The sequence below is a fragment of the Eptatretus burgeri genome, chromosome 15 (genome assembly GCF_056783735.1).
Source record: "Eptatretus burgeri isolate ZD-2024b chromosome 15, Ebu_testis_v1, whole genome shotgun sequence".
Lineage (NCBI taxonomy): Eukaryota > Metazoa > Chordata > Myxini > Myxiniformes > Myxinidae > Eptatretus > Eptatretus burgeri.
In genome coordinates this window covers 32,870,559-32,894,099 of record NC_140975.1, presented here as the reverse complement: position 1 = coordinate 32,894,099, position 23,541 = coordinate 32,870,559, and the positions used below count along the sequence as shown (strand labels likewise).

At 43.1% G+C, this 23,541-nt stretch overlaps 1 protein-coding gene across 3 annotated transcripts in view; it reads left to right on the top strand.

The window, feature by feature from the left end:
- Positions 1-23,541, top strand: part of LOC147011870 (5'-3' exonuclease PLD3-like) — a 52,041-nt gene that overhangs the window by 4,952 nt on the left and 23,548 nt on the right. The window contains exons 3-6 of one of the 3 annotated variants that reach the window (XM_085857338.1): positions 99-197; positions 8,050-8,233; positions 12,559-12,676; positions 14,712-14,839. In XM_085857338.1, coding sequence (XP_085713464.1) covers positions 99-197; positions 8,050-8,233; positions 12,559-12,676; positions 14,712-14,839 — 529 coding nt within the window. Of the gene's footprint in view, positions 1-98; positions 198-237; positions 1,842-8,049; positions 8,234-12,558; positions 12,677-14,711; positions 14,840-23,541 lie in introns of those variants that run through there. The other 2 variants (XM_085857340.1, XM_085857339.1) reach the window with 2 other exon arrangements.

Genomic DNA, 23,541 nt, shown 5'->3' with positions numbered 1-23,541 from the left:
CCTTACGACCTTTATTTTATTTCAATTGAATTATACAGTTGAACATTGCAGAACACAAATCACCTTTTTGACACTTTCAAAACCCTTCCTTCTCGCAGGGTTTGGACAAAATATTACGGCATTTTACATCATCTCGACCAATCAAATTTGCTGCTCGCACACCCTGCCCATGTCCTTGTTTCTCAAGATTACACGGGGTAAGGTGGTCTATGAACTCCAGTTTGATGAGGATGCTGACCTAAATGTATCATGGGGTGTTCAATGTCTACCTCATGTAGTGAACATCCAAAGCACTGTTTCCAACCTCATGGAGTGCGACAAGATGCGCTATCGTTGCTTGCCCAATCACAAATGACAGTTTTGTTTGGCTCCAAAACTACATCATGGCATCAGGTAAAAAGAACCAGGGAAGGTCATGACTGAGCTTTCTTGCCAACCGTCAGTAGTAAAAATGGGCAATGTGTCATTGAAGAATTTTATAGAGAAACGCTAGGTGGGCTGGCAGGATGGCCGAGAGGTATGCAAACATTGCGAAACTTCCACCAACCCAAAGTGAGGAGCAATATTTCATGGCACTGCAGATGTAAGACTTGTACCCTGATAATGAGCTTGTTACAGTTGAGAAAGGACTGAGCTTGATGGAGGATAGTTTCGAAATATGGTGTTCCATGGACAATATACAGCTAATTATATGTCCAATAAGCTTCGACTACAGCTCCTTTTATTGGGATTGACTAAAGAAGTAGACTGGGAGATTTCTCCATGTAATATTTATGGAAAGACAAGGTGAGGGAGTGAACGACATATTCCAGTTAGTTGACCAGGTGCTGATTTTTGTCCCAGATCAACAAACAATGTAGCTGCCAAAGCCGTTCTTTCTGATGGATTAGCAATTATCATGCACAAGGTGGAGTATCTGAGATAAATGGAAGTCATCTGCAAAGTGTTGCATAGGGTTTTCCAGAGATCCAAAATCATTGATAATGGAATGTGCATGGAGAGGGGTAGGAACCCAACCCCACCACCTTTTGTTTCATGATTCTTGTATAAATTACCACGCTGTGCACATCTTTTGTGTATAATCCACATGGACATTTTGTGTGTCAAACAAGAAGGCATTGGACATCAATAAAAGCCATAATGAGTGGAGGGCCACATGTTCTACGCGTTCCCCGTTTCTCCCACTTCCCCGCATCACCCTCCTGTTATCGATGCATACACCTGCATACCACATGGTGCCTGTAATGGTAGGAAAACAATGCCTGAGCGCTGTGGTGCGAGGCAACCATGGTTTGCAAACAGGTAAAACCCCATCTCAAGTCTTTAAGAGGTGGAGCTCAAGCAGTCCCAGGAGGGGTGAGTATCCAACAGGGCTGCTCTCACTGCCCGCTGGGCTCTTTTGGCTGAAGCGTTCTCTGGGCGAGCAATACGAGTCAGCCACTATCACTCCCACCATTAAAGGATCATGGCTGCTAGATCTTTAATTCTTTCCCACACTATTCTTCCCCGCACTCCATCGCCAGTTCGTAGCCATCGTCTTTGTGCAGAATTTATTGAAATGTATCTTGTTTGAAATTATTATTTTGTAATTCTTAAAGCATCATTATTAAATTGCTTGTTAAATCATTGGGTGTGTGCATTCATGCTGTCTTTTTCGTGAGAAACACTGCAAGGGCAGCAAAAACCGTGAGTCCAGGTGGTAACGAGTCCCTCTTCTGCGGCTTCGTATTTGACTAATCGGAGCCTAAGGAGCCATGATGGATCTTGTACCTGTTACAATATCAATACCAAGAAGAGGATTGGACCGAGAATGCGTTCTCGAAGAGCAACAACCTTCAAAGGTAGAGCAGGAGAGAATGCTCTCGAGAGCAACTCACTGCTTTAAGTGTGGAGGAAATCTATATTGATGCTTTGCTTCCTGCTGTTCTGCAATTCCATCAGCCTCAAGACCTGTATTAAAAACTATTTAGGATTGGACCCTAAATGCCATTAATATAAAGTTTACAGAGAGTAGGGAGGGATGCTGAACTCTACAAAAGGCTCGGGAATCTCCATTTAGATGGACCTGACATCACTTGAAGTTCAGTGCATCCATCAGTTTCTGACTTAATCGGAGAAGAATGTCTCATGTGGAATGGCAAGGGCAGAAATAAAACTGATGTTCTGAGATCAAGAGAGTTAGCAAACAAGATTTGAGGTTCAGAACTTGGCATTAGTAAAATGAATCATAATGGATGCATTTTGCAAATAATGGGAAGGTGCTAACTGGTCGAGAGTTGAGACAATCGGTCTTTGAACCTTTTTTTATGGATAAGGATAATATTCGTGATTTTCCATGATGAATGCAGGCATCCATCTGAGAACGACTTGCTCAAGAGCAGAGAAAGGTGAGAAGACAGGAAAGATACACAGGTTTTGAGGATTAAAGCACTATATCACATGCAACCGCTTACTGAGGAGACATAGTGGTTGCCCAGATACTAACTGAGGAGACATAGTGGTTGCCCAGATACTAACTGAGGAGATATAGTGGTTGCCCAGATACTAAATGAGGAGATATAGTGGTTGCCCAGATACTGACTGAGGAGATATAGTGGTTGCCCAGATACTAACTGAGGAGATATAGTGGTTGCCCAGATACTAACTGAGGAGACATAGTGGTTGCCCAGATACTAACTGAGGAGATATAGTGGTTGCCCAGATACTGACTGAGGAGATATAGTGGTTGCCCAGATACTAACTGAGGAGATATAGTGGTTGCCCAGATACTGACTGAGGAGATGTATGTAGAGGTTGTCCACATACTTTTGGAGGATGGAAGCTCACTTTCTGTATTGAACAGCTGGTTAGGAGGAATTGGAGACTCTACCTTTGCTCACAAGTTGTATCTGTCCATATGGGCTCCATCCTTGCTGAGTAAAGAGGGCAGATGAAGAGCTTGTTGCAGTAATAGATTTGACCAGTTTCCACCAGAAGAAGAAAAGAGGCCAAAAAGGTTGGATCTGAGATGAATCTAGAGTTGAGCTCCAACTTGTCTGAAGATCAATGAACACTGCTTGTGTTCTTTTATGATGCAACCACAGACTTCTTTCAATGGGGTTAACTTTGGTTGAAAAGGCAAGCTGTTTGTGAGCAATTTCTTCACCACATTATTTGGTAAAGCAAGAGCATGACTTTGGGAAGCCAAGCTGCTATTGATGCTAAAGAGGGTGCAGGTTTATGAGGAACGGATATCAAGCTTTTTCATCATCTGAAGCTTAGCATTATAATTGACCAGTCACTGAGAGAGACAAAGGACTGCAAATGACAACAGTCTGCCTGATTTCATTCCGAGATGTGGCGTCTGTTTGGCAGTCCTCTGAATCTGGCATGCAAGAAGTTAAATATGATAATGTCAAATAGTCATTGAGCAACCTTTAAGGATAGTGAGTTGGGAAAGCAAGAGGTTGAGCGATGACTGTAGTTTAACAGAATGATTTCACTGCAATGCCTTGGAGTGTCAGTGAGCTGACCTCCAATCAATCAATGTGGTGGTAGTTGAGGTTCTCAGAGATCAAGAGATGTGAAAAGTAGAGATTCCATTTTGGTAAAGAGTGTAATGTACTCTCTTGATCAAAGTGGAAAAGTAAGCTGTGGATGCAGACAGTAACCTCACCAGCAGGTTGCAAGCTGGTTGTGTTTCAAAAGCAGGGGCACCTGAGGACAAGGGCTTAAATTGAGAATGATTTTAAATTGAAGAAAGGAAGAGAAGAGAGGATGATAGGAGAGTATAAGGACGTGTGGGTAAAAATTACCACCATATTTGCATGTGTAATAGGTTCTCCCAAAGGTGTGATTGGAAGCAAAGGAAATGGAAGTGAAGCTCGGACGGCAAGCTCGAAAAAGGCTTGTGACAAGAAATGGTCTTAACTATAACGATGTAATAACATCAATTAATTTCACTGACTCTTTTGTAACTATAGCATCGCTGTTGAGCTTTTGCTATCGTGCCAAAGTATAACATTGCTTTTGCTCTGACGAAGGGTAATGCCTGAAATGTCAGCCTTACTTTGTTTCTCATGACAGTAAACTTGTGCTTTCCCAACTTCTGCTTTGTAAAATTAATTATAACATTATTATGGCGGCAATATATAGAGAACCTATATTTTTGATCCAAGGGTTTGTTGTTGCTTAGAAACTCCACCATACTTGAAAGTGTAGAGATGGATGGATTCCAATTATTGTGTATCCATACACCAGGCTTCTTGTTATGCTTCGTTTTATAGAGAATTTTTAATCATTTACTGCAGTTGTAAGAACTAGCAGAAAAGCTCGTCTGAATGATGAGCGACCCTTTTGTATTTTCACACTATTCAGCCTTGAAAACTCGGACTAAAACCAAAATTACACACAAAACCTTATTTTGTTTACACAAATTGATCAGCTCTTAAGGCCCAGTCACACCTTGACGATTTAGCCAGCAATGGCAACGTATAAAAATGTATGTAAAACGTTGGCGTACGCTGAAATTTTGATGTTTTTTTAAAAAGTTTTGGTCGTATGCATAACATATTAGTAACGGGCACAGAACGTTTCGTTGTCTTGTAGATAACTTTTACCAATGAATGCTTAGCCTGTTGTCGGCATTCACAACCTATGCCCAACGATAGTTTAACTTAGGCATAGCACGCTGCACGTATCGCCGACGAACTCATGGCGTAGCCTGTTAAAAACCTGCCGCACGCCGATTTAAATCATAACCGCCTGAAAATTGGAAGTGTCAACATCGCATTCACACCTTGACGATTTAGCCAGCGTATGCCGACCAATGAAAAATGTGTCTAAAACGCTGGCACACGTCAAATACGGTATGGGTAAGTTGTGTATACGTTAAGAGCACGCTGAAAAACGATGAAGTACGCTGTCATATTTCGTGGTACGGTTAATACGTCATGAAATTTCAAGCATGCTGAAAATTTTACGACGTACTCGCCGTATGGCTCACACGTTCCGCTACGCTGGCAATAAGTTGTCGGCACGATATGCGATCGTTGACACACGTCGACACAAGTTCCTTGTAAGTTACTCATAAGTCGAAACACGTCGAGGTAATGTTTAGCATACCCGAAACTTATTTTCTCCGTCGAGGCACATTTTCTTTTTTTCTCCTTGGCTCCGTGAAGGCACGTGACGAAATATCTGAAGTTGTTGTTGTTGTTGTTGTTGTTGTTGTTTTTTAACGCTGCCAATACGCCATTATACGGTAGCTGTAAATTAGAAACATGTTCAGTAAGTTCTGTGGTCGTCTGGAAGACGTCAATCAAGTACGTCTACATACGTCAATATGCGTTGGAGGTACGTTACACATAGGTTCAAAGCACGTTACTCATAGGTTAGAAATAAGTTTCGGGTACGCTAATCATTACCTCGACGTGTTTCGACTTATGAGTAACTTACAAGTAACGTGCCTCGACGTGTGTCAACGACCGCATAACGTGCCTCGACGTGGGTGCAACGATCGTGTAACGTGCCTACAACACGTTACTCATAGGTTATAAATAAGTTTCGGTACGCTAATCATTACCTCGACGTGTTTCGACTTATGAGTAACTTACAAGTAACGTGCCTCGACGTGTGTCAACGACCGCATAACGTGCCTCGACGTGGGTGCAACGATCGTGTAACGTGCCTACAACACGTTACTCATAGGTTATAAATAAGTTTCGGTACGCTAATCATTACCTCGACGTGTTTCAACTTATGAGTAACTTACAAGTAACGTGCTTCGACGTGTGTCAATGATCGCATAACGTGCCTACAACTTATGGCCAGCGTAGCGGAACATGTGAGTCATACGCTGGCATACGTCGTAAAATTTCAAGCATGGAAAATTTGAAGACAACCGCAAAGTACAACGATGAAAGCCAGCGTACCATGACGTATAGCAGTGTTTTTCAGCATGCTCTTAACGTATACAAACTTACCCATAACGTATTCGACGTGTGCTGGCGTTTTAGCCCAATTTTGCATACGTCAGGCATACGTTCGCTAAATCGTCAAGGTGTGACAGGGCCTTTAATTTGGGCAGTTTATAGGCAACAGACTGCTGCCGCAATTGCACCTGAAAGTAAAAAAAAACAAAAAAACAAGAAAGACGCTGCATGGAGCACGACACTTGTAAAATCCCAAAAACAAATTTGACCATAAAAATAATTGGTGGTTGAATTCACTGATGTGATGTACAAATCCTCTTCACATTTCAAGTCAATCAAATGAATGTTGATGATTTTAGAAAATTGACAATGTTGTTGATCTTTGGACCTCACAATCAACAGGTCCTCAAAATCAATAGGCTTCTTGTTTATGACCAACTCTACCATTTCATGAAGTTTTATGAAGATTGGTTTAAAATTGTGACTTGCAGGTGATTGACATACAGACAAACAGACAGACAGACAAAAGACAGAATCACAGATCAGACCAACTGATATACTTGTGAATCTTCGATTTCGATTGTGCAAGTAACTGGATGGTATTCATGGAACACTTACACCGTGCAGTCTTATGAATGACTTGGTGTGAGCCAACTGTTGTGATGGCAAATTTGTAATTAAAAAAATTAATTTCAAATGGAAGACCAAATAAAACATGTACTGTCATGGAGTTATCAGGAGTCTCAACAAGTAAAAAGCAAGGATGAAGTCATCAGAAGGAACCTGGATAGTATTTGGGTTTCAACTGCTACTCCTGTACCCTCAAACCCATCCAGGTGCAGCCAAGTCAACCTTATTCAAAAATAAAAAATAAAATAAAACTCAGATCAAAAAATTAAATAATTCTAATTAAATATTTTTTAAAAACTGGACAGGCTGCCAGACCATGTGTCTCATCATGTTGAAATGTAAAACATTTATTCCCCATCACTACTCAATAATAATTTTGAAGTTTCATGTCAATTGATGCAGCGGTTCAAGAGAGATGATTTTTTAAAAATATTTTCCTTCAATCCAATATGGCTGCCAAACCATGTGACCGATTATTTATTCGTGAACACCCTGGTGTCCCCTAGGCTTGGGGAACGTGTGTGAAGTTTCTCCTCGACCTGTCCATCCATTCTGGAGAAGAGGGTTTTTAAAGGTTTTTGGGTAAATCTAATATGGCTGCCAAACCATGTGACCTATGACATCATAGGTGGGGAACTTTTTGTTCTTGGATGGGCGTCATACCTGTAAAGTTTCTCCTCGATCTGTTCAGCCATTGCTGAGAAGATTTTTGAATGTTTAAAAAAAAAAGAAGCCTGCCGAACCACATGGCTTATGACGTCATCATTTTTTATTTATTGACCAATTTATCCCTCGATGACCCTCAAAACTTTTCATGCAATTATGATGTCAAAACAAAAGCACCTATGACATCATATATATATATATATATATATATATATATATATATATATATATATATATTACACTTATTCCCCTTGGGAAGTACTTGACAAGTGCCAAGTTTCAATTTTTTCCATGGAGCAGCTGCAGAGATAGAGGTTCAACATTTCCCATTTTTTCCAACATGGCTGCCACACCACGTGACCTATGGCGACATAATTATCATTAAAACATTCCGCACGAGTCGTCGCACATACGCTGAAAATTTCGTGTCAATGCATCAAGCGGTTCCGGAGTAAAGGGAATAACGAAATTCAGACATGCACGTACGTACGTATGGTACCGATTGCTTGACTCAGCTTTTCACTTCACAAGTGCTGGCTAATATCCCAGGGTACATACATAAAGTAAAAACATACCTATACTGCTTATGTGCATATATAATACATCATGTGTACATAGCTCAAATAATTCCAATTGTTCTGGGCCATGGGCTGACATTAGAGGCCTGAGGCGTGTGGGCCTTCACACAATGGCAGATGCATGATATTGTTCAGGTTACAATTGTGGGTCAAGTCAGGCCAGCTGTCCAACTAATGGGTACAGAGTGGACATACATACCCACGTACACATAACTCCATTTTTGTGTGATGATTGTAAAAACGTGTTGTCGTTGTTCTTGAAGTTTTGAGATGGTGGAGAGCATCCCGATTGGACTGAAATTCCCAGCAAATGCAACATACTTGACCCCACTGGACAAAGGCTTCACCCACCTGCTGCACTTGGCTCGCAGTCGCTTGGACGTCGCTTCTTTTTACTGGACAATGGCGGGTCAAGACATTGGCATCAACGACAGCTCTGCTCACCTGGTCAGCAATGTTCTTTTGTAGTCAAGAAAATCACTCAAGATAGAGTGCTAGGTTGGAGCAATTTAATTGTTTCAAGTTCGATACGATCCACACCATTGATTTGAGAGTATTTGCTATTTAAATTAGAGCTACAGTCTGAAATAGTAATGGAAATGAAACAAAAACGATCTTTAAAATGTCAAAGACATGCTTGTTAAAACTGTTTCCTTTTAATCGTGGATGTCACAGAGGGCTGACACAGTAACCTAAGTCTACGCAAACTCGTCTCTCAGCTGTCTCGCCTGGGTTTGTATCTCGACCCAGCTATAAAGTGTCATCCCGGTGTTTTACAGACAGAGTGATTTCATTAATGGGTGTGCCATCCCTCGGATGGATGTTGAACCGGGCGTCCCGTCATCCAGCATTCGTTGGTGGACGTTTAAAGATACCAATGTGTCTTTCGTGAAGAGTATGCGAGATATCACCAGCACCATGAACAAATTACAAATTCCTGCCCTAACTACTGCTGGGAGATGGGATGGTAAACTGAAACTGCTATCCCTCTCCCAGCCCTTGGCCAAGAAACTGCTTAAGTAGAACCAACACTCCATAACAGAGTATGGTACATCAGTCAGTCATAATGACAAGATAAACAAGAAAACGAGCAATCAGAGATTGATAGCTCAAAGACGAGTGCAAATACCTCTATAACCTATCCCGCCAACCCTTTTCCAGCCTACCTTTCCTCTGATGATTCAATTTTGTAAGGGAAAATAAATCTTTTTGTTTTGCTTTGTACATTAAGTGTTGAAGACAAAGGGCGGATGTTGAGGTGTTAAATATGTGTGCATGGTGCTGATGAGGAAGGGAGAGGAAGGGGCTGTCAAGTATAATATATGGTCCTCTAATTATACCTGACGAATCCACATAAAATATAAATTATAGTGTCCATATAAAACTCAGTACTGCATAATAAATATAAATAAAAAATATAAAAAGGTTGGTTGAAGTCGAGTTTAGCGGTAGTGAACGTCTAATACGTGACTTTTGAAATGACGTAATCTGCCACAGTCATGCACAGAAACCTCGAGTTACGAAGTCCGTCGGAGAGGCCTCGACGTGTATCATATGGGCCAGATAAGGATTGCAGCATGAAATGGCTCACCGAGCTTTTAAAGAAGTTAAAATTAACTGGAAACATACCTGTGAGAAAGAAGTGTGCCTCTGCACACCGAAAGATTTGGAGAACTGTCTGATCAACTCATCCAAAAGTTGATATATTTCATCTGGTACTGCAAAAACTCTCAACCGTGTGGGTCCGTGAAAGGCCCGAGGGCTCGTAGACGAGCGTGTTCTTCCCAAACCTTCGTGCTTCTTAACACCGATGGGAAGGTCATATCTGGGGCTTGTCAATGCACATTGCACAGGGTAGGTTAGAAATTATGAGATTTACTATTAATCATGGTTTGAAGAAGGCAAAGGGAGTGGGAGTTTTGTGGGCTGTGATAGCCATTATTTATATATATATATATATATATATATATATATATATATATATATATATATATATATATATATGTATGTATATATATATGTATGTATATATATATGTATGTATATATATATATATGTATATATATGTATGTATATATATATATGTATGTATATATATATATATGTATATATATATATGTATGTATATATATATATATGTATGTATATATATATATATATATATATATATATATATATATATATATATATATATATATTGTCGCGGATTCGCGCCCGCCGGCGTGCGAGCGGCCACGTAACTCGAATCGCGGCACGTCGCCCACCGGACAGACAATCCCGTCGTGACCTAGTCACGGGTGGGCCTTTCGGCCTCACCACGATCGTGCCAATCGGCCCCCCGCGTGGGATAGGGTTGCTCGCCAAATTCGACCTACCTAAGTACCCACACGGAGGGTAGACCGGGCGATCGCACCTCGCCGCAGGTCGACTTCGGACACGGGCCACTTTAAGCGACCCGTTCCGTACTATCGGGATAACCGAGCGGTGTTATCGTCAACCTCGACGGTTCGATTAATTATTAGGCGTATTTAGCCCACGACCAACCCTTTACGTGAAGTAAGATGGAGATTCAATTAGAGAAAAGACGAAGCGAAATGGGGAAAACAGTTCAACATAAAGCACATTTATTCCGCGGCAAACGGAAAGCACACATATACAATTATACACCAAAAGCAAATGTAAAAATAGAAGAAACACTCAATTCTGCACAAAAAGCAAATGCAACAATGCAGATCTACTACCGACTACCGAGCACACGGCAACACTTATACAGTTTTACTTCACAGACGGCGCCGACAACACATATACTCAAAGCAAAAGAAAAAGGGACCACCCTCAACGATGAGGGGGGCAGACGGGCCTGGGGCCGAGACCGCGTCGAGCCTACCCGTCTGGTGATGAGCCGCAAGATGGCGGCGGCGCCCCGACTCCGCGGGCCTCGCTGGCACTGCCTGGAATGGGATGGGAACGGGGCCCCCTTCTAACACTATCTCAGCGCGGGGGGAAACAGGAGGTGGTTGTTGATGCTCGGGGGAATGAGGATATCTCGCTGGCTTGGGTCCCGCGACGAGCGTCTCCACCGCGACCTCGGTCGCGTTACCGGCCTCCCCTCTCCACAGCTCCCCGACTTTGACACAAGCGCCCTCTCGACTGCCTTCGCCGCCGCCACAACTCTCCAACTCCCCCACTCTCCACTCTTCTCAACTCCGTCCAACTGCGATTCAGAAACTCTTTTTCTCTCCCGATTCAGAAACTCCCTCAACAACTGCCTTGTCGGCGAGCGAACGCGGCCCTTTATAGCCCCCGGGGCTTCGCTCCTTCACCTTCGACCCTTCACCTCTGGCTGGCTCCCCATTGGGCAGAGGAAAAGTGGGCGTGAATGATTTTTGATCCGCGAATCTGCATATAGCGATTATACTCCGACGCACCTGGAGGCGGGGCCAAATCGCCCCACGCTCGCTGATAGGACGGAACAGAAGTGGGCGTGAATCATTCTTGATCCGATTTCTCGGAAAGGCTGGTGTTTTTGCACCCGCTGCTCGGTGCGCGCCCTGTACGAGTCCAGGATCGGTGCCCACAAGCGGCGCGGGAATGGCGGTGATGCGATGGTTGCGAGAGTGAGATGTGACGGCAAGGGTCGTGGCTGTTGTTGTGAAGCGGCGTTGCGGTTGGTGGTTGTTGTGTGATGGCTGTTGAGACGTGGTTGGTGGTGGTTGTGGTGGTAGTAATGGCGGCTGGTCCAAAATAAAGATAGTAAAAGAAAAACGGCTATCTAAAAGGGTCGCAGCCCGAATGAATGACATTTATTCCCTCTAAACAACGGTTTGGGCCTAACTACACATATACTTACAGAGATATCTCACCTACGGGACCTGAATGGTGGTTTGCGAATTTCGTCAACCACAACAATATATATATATATATATATATATATATATATATATATATATATATATATATATATATATATATATATATATATATATATATATATATATACATACAGTATTGTTCCGGCGCCACAAAATAAATTATACGACATTTTTGCATCTCTTCATCAAAGGACAAACATCCGTTTATGTGGATGTTTGTGTGGGTGTGTGTTATAACCACCATCACCACTCGATAATTGTATTAACAGGAAATGGTACAAACCAGACTCCTCTCATAGATGGATATTTCTCGAATTCCTTGTATTTTTGTGAGTCTTTTTTTTACATTCAGGAACAGAACAATTATGGTTAACCATCTTGAAATTGCCACTCTTTCATCCAATTGCTGAAAATTATGTTTAAAAGACGATTTGAATCACAGATTTTGCTCTAGCAACGGCAGGTTAAAAGTGCCCAGCGAGCCGAACCAAATTAGTATAAACGTACACACCGCACATGCGCAAAAGGTCTCATTTGGCATTCATACATCATTTTGAAAGTCGCATATTAGAAATATCATCAATCACATTTGCATTTTTGTCCCTGAACCTCCTATTATTTTATCTGGTTTTGTGAGACCACTTGCGTTACATGTTGTTGTTTGGAAAGGATGCAACAGGTGTGTGATGCGTCAAACGGCCATTTCATGTCAAATAAGGTTGCAAAATCACATAGTTTGATTTATTTTGTGGTGTCTTTTGAAATTCAATGGTGTGGAAGTAGGTGTCAGTGTAAACACAATAATACAATACTGGAGAATTATCGAAGGGGGATGTTATTGCAGATGAAACGATGATCATTGTCGGAAATAATTGCACCCAAAACAATTTCCTGTCTTAGGGTGAAGAAATGTTTCGACTGCTGCTCTCGCTTCCTTCCAAGTCATTGGTATTTCGTGCCATCTCGAGTGATGTCATGAAAACCACCTTCTCCGACTTAGCCAACATGACAGCAGCAGGTGAGACACAGCGTTATTTTTATTTATTACTTACGAAATCTTTATTGATGACTTCCGTCCTCTTTGTGTGTTTGTTTGTGTGTGTGTGTTTGTGTGTTTGTTTGTTTGTAGGCACGATAACTCGAGAACGGAAGAAGCTACCAATGTCAAATTACACCACGTGATTCAGGAGGGTGATGGCTCGCGCTGATTAGATTTTGGCAAAATCGGTCAAAGGTCAAGGTCACAGTGAGGTCAAACATTCGATTTTTGATGGTTTGGTACAGATAACTCGAGAACGAAAGAAGCTACCAATTTCAAATTACACGACGTGATTCAGGAGGGTGATGGCTTGCGCTGATTAGATTTTGGTCAACATCGGTCAAAGGTCAAGGTCACAGTGAGGTCAAACATCAAAAAAAAATTATAACTCAAGAACGGAAGAAGTGACCAATGTCAAATTACACCACGTGATTCAGGAGGGTGATGGCTAGCGCTGATTAGATTTTGGTCAAAATCGGTCAAAGGTCAAGGTCACAGTGAGGTGAAACATGATTCCGTAAATTAATGTGGAGAAATGGAGTATTTTTGTTTCGCTCGACGTTCGATTTTAATTTTGTCTTCGGTTTTTGCGATTGCTTAGGACGCTTAAAGATCGGTTGTCGAAATTCTGGTAAAAATCGGATGTTTTGGAGACGTTTTAAGATTGTATAAAAAATATTTCACTCGACGCCTCACGGGTCGTCCTATGATGCAGTGCGCTCGAGCAGAGGCGTCGTTGACCCACGTATTGTTTTGCGTGTGCGTGCTGATGGTGTTTTCGATAAAGATGGTGTTTAAAAGTCATTTTTTATCCCAATAAAGGTTATCGTTGCATGCCTGACTCGCTGAGCCGTCGGATTACGTAAAGATTGTTGGTGGATGGCCGAATATTATGGTTTTGTGACTTTGAGAAAATAATATTGAATAATTGTGTGGAGAAATGGAGATTTTTGCTTTGCTCGACGTTACGAGTTCGTTTTAACTTCGATTTTAATTTTGTCTTCGGTTTTTGCGATCGCTTAGGACGCTTAAAACACCGTTGTCGAAATTCTGGTAAAAATCGGATGTTTTGGAGACGTTTTAAGATGGTATAAAAAATATTTCACTCGCGCGTCACGGGTCGTCACATGGTGCAGTGCACTTGAGCAGAGGCGGCGTTGACCACGTAAAGGTTTTGCGTGTGCACGCTGACGGTGTTTTCGATAAAGATGGTGTTTAAAAGTCTTTTTTTATCCCAATAAAGGTTATCATTGCATGCCTGACTCGCTAATCCGTCGGATTGTGTAAAGATTGTTGGTGGATGGCTGAATATTATGGTTTTGTGACTCTGATAAAATAATTGTGTGGAGAAATGGAGATTTTTGCTTCGGTCGACGTTACGATTTTTGATGGTTTGGTACAGAATCATCGTAGAAACTTCTGGTTTGCGTCGCTACCTTCTCTAGAGACAGCTTTTATTAGACAAGGTCAGAGGTCAAGTTGATGATTTCGTAAGTACCAGTCTATGACTGCTTGTTTGTTTGTTTTTTTGAAGAATGTCCCTTTGAAGAAAATTATTTTGATGTGATAGAATTACTTCCGCCACCGAAGGTGGACAGAGGTTATGTTTTCACTCCTATTTGTCTGTTTGTTACTTGATGAAAGTACTTCACGTTTCGTGATGTTTTCGTGTTTTTTTGCAGGCATATTTGCGGAGGTTTTTTTCGGGGTTTCACAGTTATATTCGCGGGCCATATTTGTAGTTTTTCGCAGAAGTTTTGATTTTCCTTCATAAATCACAAAACGCCGGGAATCTATCCCCCCTTTTTCCATTGAAACAATGCTCTGCTATTCGCGGATTCACCATTCGCAGCATTTTCCAGGCACATATCCCCCACGAATAGCTGGGTCCAACAGTGCTGTAATTTTAATTCATGTCTGTTCTTCGGAAAATCTTTGCTCATTCATTAACGAAAAAGGTGTGAACTACTCAAGTGGTCTCCACTGGATGAATGTGGTGCTTTTCCTTCTTCAGGTGTGCAGGTACGAGTATTACACATGCATCAACTGACTGGAGGAGTGATGCACAGCAAACTCTGGGTGGTCGACCAGCAGCATATTTTTATCGGAAGTCCAAATATGGACTGGAGGGCTTTTACTCAGGTATATCACAAGTAAATTTAACTGTGCATGTACACCAACAACAACAGGCATTTTAAAGGCCATTTTCCCCACGAGAGCGGGGGTTAGTCTTGTAGGCTCCGTGACATTCTTCTCCACTTTACCCTATTTCCTGCATCTGCCCTTGTTAATCCCCTTACCCGCATTTCTTCTTCCACCACCTTTGGTCAAGTTTTTCTCGATTTTCATGTCCTCAACTCCTGCTGTCTTATAATTTGTATCCCATATAAAATCTTTAATTTATTGTGCAATGAGATGTGATTTTATGAGAATCGTTAAAGTACTTTTGTTTTTTTGCTCTCTACTCAATGGTACAGTTGCAGGTAAAGTCATTGGGACCGTGAGAGCAACCACACACAGCACCGAACTTGTCATTAGATTACAAGAAGTCAACTGTTAGCAGATTAAAACAACTTTTGTTTAACATCATAAAACAACACTAAATAGAATTAGTGAAATACAATAAAAAGAGTAAAAAATATTATTAACGAGATATTTATATAAATGCATTACTATATATATATATATATATATATATATATATATACATATATATATATATATATATATATATATATATATATGTGTATATATATATATATACATACATATATATATATATATGTATATATATATATATATACATACATATATATATATGTATATATATATATATATACATACATATATATTGTTGTGGTTACCAGATTCGCAAACCACCATTCAGGTCCCTTAGGTGAGGTATCTCGGTAAGTGCATGTGTAGTTAGGCCCAAACCCGTTGTCTAGTGGGAATACATGTCATTTATGCGTGCTGCGACTCTTCAGGATAGCCGTTTTTCTTTTACTATCTTTATTTTGGACCAACCGCCATGATTACCACCACAACCACAACATCAACCACCAACCACAACGCCGCTTCACCACAACCGCCACGACCTTCACGTCACACCTCGCAACCGTAGCATCGCCACCGTTCTTGCCCCGCTGTGGGTACCAGTGTTGGACTCGTGCAGGGCGCGCGTCGAACAGCGTGTACAAAATCACGGATTTTGTGCTTCAAAAACGGATCAAAAACGACACACGCCCACTTTTTGCCGTCCAATCGGTGAGCGAGGGGCGATTTGGCCCCGCCTCCAGGACGATCGATATATGCAAATTTGTGGATAAAAAAGCCTTCACGCCCACTTTTTCTCGGGCCAATGGGGAGCGAGGTGAAAGGTCAAAGGGAGGGGGTCAAAGGCGAAGCTACGGGGGGATAAAAGGACCGTGTTCGTCAGTCAGGAGAGTCGGAAAGTCCAGGGTAGAGTCGGTCGGAGAGTCAAGGAGAGTCGAGAGTCGGAGAGTCCAGAGGCGGAGAGTAGGAGAGTCGGAAGCAGAGGGTCAAGACTTCGCGGGCGGTGGAGCTGCTCGTCGTGTGCGTTGGAGTCGGAACGGAGGGGACGAGCTGTGGAAAAGCGGCGACACCAGACGAGGGGGTGCTCGCATCGTGCAGGGAGCTGCACCCGAGGGAGGCCGACAGCGCGACCTGGCCGAGGTGGAGACGCACACCAGGGATAATAAAGATCCTCTATACCCCGAGCATCAGCAACCCCCTCCTGTTTCCCCCCGCGCTGAGATAGTGCGACCAAGGGGGCCCCTTTCCCACCCCCTGCCAGACACTGTCCGCGAGGTCCGCGGAGTTGGGGCGCCATCGCCGCTCCGCGTCTCATCACCAGACGGGTAGGCGCGACCGGGTCTCGGCCTCAGGCCCGCCTCATTCTTGGGGGTATTCTTTTCCTTGGTTTTGGGTATGTGTTGTCGGCGCCGTCTGTGAGGTAGAATTGTATAAGTGTTGCCGTGTGCTCGGTAGTCGGTATTAGCTCTGCATTGTGTTTTCGCTTTTATATTTGCTTTTTGTGTAAATTGCATTGTGTCTTTTTTGTGTGCTTTTGGTGGAATTGAATATGTGTGCTTTCCGTTCGTCGCGAATAAATGTGCTTTGTGTTGAACTGTTTCCCGCTTCGCTTCGTCATTTCTCCCATTGAACCCTCATCTTGCTTCACGTAAAGGGTTGGTAGTGGGCTGAGTACGCCCGATAATTAATCGAACCGTCGAGGTCGACGATAACACCGCTCGGTTATTCTGATAGTACGGAACGGGTCGCTTAAGTGGCCCGTGTCCGAAGTCGACCTGCGGCGAGGTGTGATCGCCCGGTCTACCCTCCGCGTGGGTACTTAGGTAGGTCGAATTTGGCGAGCAACCCTATCCCACGCGGGGGCTGATTGGCTCGATCGCGGTGAGACCGAAAGGTCCACCCGTGACTGGTTCCCGGCGTTAGTCCGAGAGGGTCACGACTGGATTGTCCGTCCGGGGTGGGCGACGTGCCGCGATTCGAGTTACGTGGCCGTCCAGCACGCCGGCGGGCGCGAATACCGCAACAATATGTATATATATATATATGTATGTATATGTATATATATGTATATATATATATATATATATATATATATATATATATACATACATATATATATATATATATATATATACATACATATATATATATATGTATATATATATATATATATATATGGATATATATATATATATATATATATATATATATATATATATATATATATATATACATACATATATATGTATATATATATATATATATATATATATATATATATATATATATATATATATATATATATATATATTGAGCCTGGTGTTGGCGCAGTGGTTAGGGCAGCGCTTGGGATCCAAAAGGTCCTGAGTTCAAGCCCCGTTGGGCCACTGAATTAATACACCAGGGGGTTGACTCAGCCTGTCATCCTTCCGAGGTCGGCGAAGTGAGTACCAGTGTATTGGGCCGGTGTATACCCTGATTAAAATAAGTGTACCATATCCCTGTGTCGTAAGAGGCAACCAGGGTTGCGTCAGGAAGGGCATCCGGCGTAAAACATGTGCCAAATCACTATGCGGATCATACGGATGATCCGCTGTGGCGACCCCTAACGGGAGCAGCCGAAGGAAGAAGAAGAAGAAGAAGAAGATATATATGTGTGTGTGTGTGTGTGTGTGTGTGTGTGTGTGTGTGTGTGTGTGTGTGTGTGTGTGTGTGTGTGTGTGTGTGTGTGTGTGTGTGTATGTCTGTGTATATATATATATATATATATATATATATATATATATATATATATTGTTAAGGATCCGCGATGGAGGGATTCTCAACCCACTCCAGCCGTCTCCGGGGTTTATAACGCCGGCTGGCTCGGCACAGGCCTTGGGTCACGCGTCTTCAATCACGATACCAACGTAATCCTGGACCTTATCAGTTGGGGAAATAGAACCCGGTTGCAGACTGGTTTTGTCAGATGCCGAGCGTTTTCTGCCAGTCTGCAACCATTTTGGTTTTATATGCCAATCGAACGGATCGTTCCTCGACGTGACACAAATTAATCCATCGCGGCAACTTCATATGAACCAACCAGATTTATTGGGAAACACCGGGGAACACAACACAAGCAAAACATTCACGACAATGTTTTTATTAACCCATTCTTTAACTTTAACAATCTTTAACCCATTCTTAACTAGGGAACTACGGATTACAGGTTTTGAGGGGGTCCCGACCGAGATGTGGCTTAAACAACGTGCAGACAAGACTGACAGACAGCATGCAGACAAGACAGAGTACTTGGTGGTGTTTCATGGACGAGAGGAAAGTGTCAAAAGCACGAATGTCACTCGTAACAAGCCGATGTCCACTGATTCAAACCGAAGCTCAGACACGCCACGTGGCAAGATGGTGGCGCCGTACTCTTTCTTCTCAAGGCACCGCGTGTGCACGCCCTCCTCAGCGTGTTCTGGCCCCGCGCAATGTCGACGGCACAAGACCACCAGATCGACGATGGGTTTCAGCTGATTTCTCTCAAGGTCCAGCATACAATTCCAGGCCTGGCCTGCTCCCCAGACAAGGCCAAATCGAGGTGCCGGGCTCCGCAGGTGGATCGACAAACGTGTCGAGCCGTGAGGTGAATAAGGACGGAGGCTCCGCGGCCAGACGCAGGTTGAACATGTCGATCGCCGGCTCGACGTGCAGGCCGCCTCTCTTACTGCCAAAAAGGCAGACTCGACATGCAGGCAGCCTCTCTTAATGCCAAAAAAATCAGAAATCGATGCGCTCAGGTTCAGCTTCTCTCCCGGTAGATTCAACACTGTCCCTCCTTGTTCGCTCGCTTCCTCTCAAAGCCGACTGCCGTTTCTCTCACGGCAGAATCACCTCTGTCCTCTCAGTTTCTTACCACTTTTTCCTTTCCTTCTCGCCTCGAAACCCGAGCACGCCTCGAAACCGTGTTTCCCCAAAACTGAACCATTTCATGAGGTCTTCGTTCGCTGCCTTGAAGCCACTAGCTCCTCCCCTTAGCACCACCTCCCTCTCCAAGCCACTCCCCCTCAGCCGACTGAGCGGGGCCTATCGTCCGGAGAGGCAAAGGAAGAAGAGGGAGCTCTCGATCCACCGCCACCGCACAAACAATAAACAGCCTCTTACTCCTCCCGACACACATGTAACGTCCATTTTACCGAACAACCTAGCTAAACATGCATTTAATGGGGGATCTGAGCTAATCCTATATTTAGTAGACTAATAAGGGCCATATCCATAACAATATATATTTATATATATGGACACCATTCAAACCTATTTCAGTGGTTGCAAGGAGACAAGAAAACCGGTAAAAAGCCGTTTATATATAACCGTTTGAATATTTGAACAATTGATCCCGAGGTTAGTGGCATGGTCAAGCTTGTTGGTGGATGTGTTATATATATGGTAAGGTGTACATGATTTCACATATTATTATAAAATAGAATGTGTGATGGGAGTTGTAACTATGTGATAACATTAAATCCCTGTTCTTCATTGGACGGCCCGCGATCCACTGGCGGCCCCTGGTGGCCAAAAGTGCGGCCCCTGCCGTGCAGCCGATAATACACAAATGTGAAAACACCCCAACATAATCCGCCATAAATGCTATCAAATTGACCCAATGGTTTCAAATGAGTGTTCCAACGTGAAGCATAAAAGTTACATCATGACATCAGGATATGGTTGCAGTGTATAAATAATTACACTTGCAGCCTAGTTAACCACAATGAAGAAGAGTATGTGGAGACAGAGCCGAGTCGCAGCTATTATGGAGTCTTCCAGGTGGTGGCGGCTCTCACACTGATGTCTTATCGGCAAAAGTGGCCCCCTGTCAAACAATCGTAAAGATCACTGCATTAAATCCTCCAGCGAGTAAAGTATAATTAGTGATGTTGCATTGATGGGTTGACTGACCGCATGGACGCAACTGAGGTTGTGGATCTACTGATGTGGATCCTTTACCAAAGTTGTGGATCCGCTGTTTGGAGAGGTTCTGGGCTGAAAGGATCGAAACCTCGAGGAAGATCGATGCCCACCTGATGATCCACGGAGTCGGGAAACCATCAATTTGCTTACAGGTTACGGTTCTTTCCTTCGGTAAGGGAACTGTATTTTGAGGTTAACATCATTAACAACAATCCTTTAAATTATATTATATTTCAGGAATAGCCGATACTGTACAATTTGAGTGTGTGTGTGTGTGTGTGTGTGTGTGTGTGTGTGTGTGTGTGTGTGTGTGTGTGTGTGTGTGTGTGTGTGTGTGTGTGTGTGTGTGTGTGTGTGTGTGTGTGTGTGTGTGTGTGTGTGTGTGTGTGTGTGTGTTGTTATGTCTGGCTTCCTTCTTGGGAATACGGTGCAGTAATTGGTCTTTATTTTGATACACTGTATATATAGTTGAACAATATAAAATCTTTAAACACTGAACACTGAATATAGTAGAACACTGAATTAACACCCCCTGGTGTTAATTCAGTGACAACAGGGCACGAACTCAGGACCCCAGGATTCCAAGCCAACCACCCTACCCACTAAGCCAACACCAGGAGACAAGGGAACCGAATAATAAAAGAAAAATACCTCTTTTATCCCGCACTTAGCTTTGTGCCAGAGATGGTCTTTGTGGAACATGGAATTGAGGTGCCTCGTCGTGCACGTGCAAACGCACCCTCAAAATAATATATATATATATATATATATATATATATATATATATATATATATATATATATATGAATACATACATACATACATACATACATACATATCCTGATCTCAGACCATCTGTACAGATTCACACCCAGTCACTCTACCCTGAACATGGTGTTGCTGCTCTCCTATCATTAGATGGAGTCCCTCAATCTCAGACATGATTTCAGAGCCGTGTCTTTGGACATATGTTGAGCATTCAATACAGTCTGGCACCCCACCTTGATCTCCAAACTATCTGCCTGCGGCATCCAAAGACAACCTCCACACATGGTTATTGATTTCATATTCTCTCGTAGCCAATATGTTGCCAAGATACCCTCATCTCCTCTTCCTGTCAAGACTGGAGTGCCCAAGGCAGTGTTCTGGGCCCAGTTCTATTTCTAATCTTCATCATCGATCTCTCTGACTCTGGAAAATCTCCTTTATCTATTTCCTGATGACTGCACCCTCTGCTAACATCCCTCATCCTTCAGATAGGCAGGCAGCAGCCTCTTCCCTTTGTGCAGACCTTGATGGAATCACAAGCTGGTCAAACACTTCAATACATCTTTCAATCCTGACAAATCTCACACTCTCACTATCTCTCCGAAAGGACTGTCTGGAGAACCCTCCCATCTACTTCTTTTGCAAATTTCTTGAAGAAGTTCAGTCATTCAAACGTTGGGCCTCACAATCAGCGATGATCTTTGTTGTGCAAACATATGTCCAGGTTGTCTTCCACCATTGTACAATAGCTTTGCTTGGCAAATCTTTCTATCAGCTCACAAGGTAGTCATCCACAACTGTATGGGGTACTGGTCTTCCCTTTGGGTTGACTCCCTGCCTCAAACCTTGTACTTCCTGATGCCGTGGACATAAAGGCCCTCCAAATCATTGGAATCTCTCAGGATGAAGCTGAACTCTGGGCCTGTCAATCTCGCATCACAAACAGGTCGATGGTCTTGCTGTCTTTGACCGCTTCCTTTTAGACTTGCACCCTCTACCCCTCCCTCGCTCTGTCCACCCCAGTTCTCTGCTGGTTGCACGCAGTCTGCCAGTAACTCTCTTCTTATTAAACTCTCAAATTCAGGGATCACTGTTCACCTCCACTCATTTGTTCCTCTTACTCGCCCTTCTGGAACCAACTTCCTCAGTCTGTTCTATCCATGCCCTATCCATACTCATTAACCCCCCCCTTAAAGTCCATATTTTTATCCAGGTTATTGTGTCCCCCCCCCCTCACACTCCTTTTCGTTTTTTGGTTCATTATAAAACTAAATTCAAAGCATTGTTTCAAAGTGAGAGAAATGTTTTAATAGCTGTTTGATAAATAGTGTCCAAACTGGGGAAGACATCTACACTTTGGAGTTTTATGTCTTAACAGATATTCCCTTTGTTCAAATTGTGTTCTCACGACTTCACTGTCCTTGTCTGCAGTGTAAATGAAGATTAATTCCCTTGTGCTGAGCCCCTTGATCATGATTCATCAACTTTATAAAGGGTTTAGTCAAGGCTCAAGGCATGGTTGGAATTTCCTTGAGAATGCCATTGAAATGCTCACGTCCTCTCCTTTACAGAAAGTTTTACACATTTTTTTTTTTTATCATTGTACTTCCACTAAGAATCTGAGTCTGATCTCATCTCAAGGCTATCTTATTTTTGTATTTGATATTCCCATGAAATAAGACCAGATCAGCATTGTGTTTATTTTTTATGTGCCATTTATTATAATGCATGATGTCATGTTTTACCAGCAATTAAGAATAGTTTATCATTTTATTTTAGCATTCTCAGAAAAAGTTTCCTACAAACTACTGTATAGCCCTCCTTTGGTCTTAGTTATTTGTCCCCGACCAGTTTTACCAGAGAGGATTTTTTGTTTACTCTCCATCCGTCCGTCTGACCGTCCGTCTCACCTGTAGTTTTTCACACTTTTCCCTGATACCTTTAATATTGTTACGGCTGTGGAAATTCACAGGACACCAAAAAGGATATCCCCAAGATCAGTTATATCGCTAAGTGTGCGTTCAGATAGATTTCCCACCGTTGTCTAAAGAGGTTTATTCGTGTTATCAGGGCTGTGATCTTTGAGTTAGCCGTTATTCTTTGCTATCGTTATTTTGAACCAACCACACCACCAACCACCTTTTTTACAAGCACCCAACCACACCACCCTCACGACCACCACACAACGCCAACCATGCCACCATTACAACAACCACACCACCAATCACCTTCTCCACACCCACGCTACAACCCTCTCCGCATCAAAAACTGTCTGCCATGGAGAAAGAAGAACGAGCTCCAACACCACGCATGGGATTTTCCCTCCTGCTTTCCCACGCTTCGGGACGGGGGAATAGCAGATTGAACCAGGGGTCAAAGGTGATGTAGGGTGGGGGCCTGTTTTTGGGCGAAAAATGGGCCCGGCGCCCCACCCCCTTAGGGCCAGGGCAGCAGATTCTTCTTCCCCTGCGGGCCACGAGGGGAGGGGCGGGAGCGTTGGGAATAAAAGGGCATGCTGGACGCAGCGTAGCAGAGCTGCGTGGAGAGAACCGAGTCGAGAAGCGAAGGGA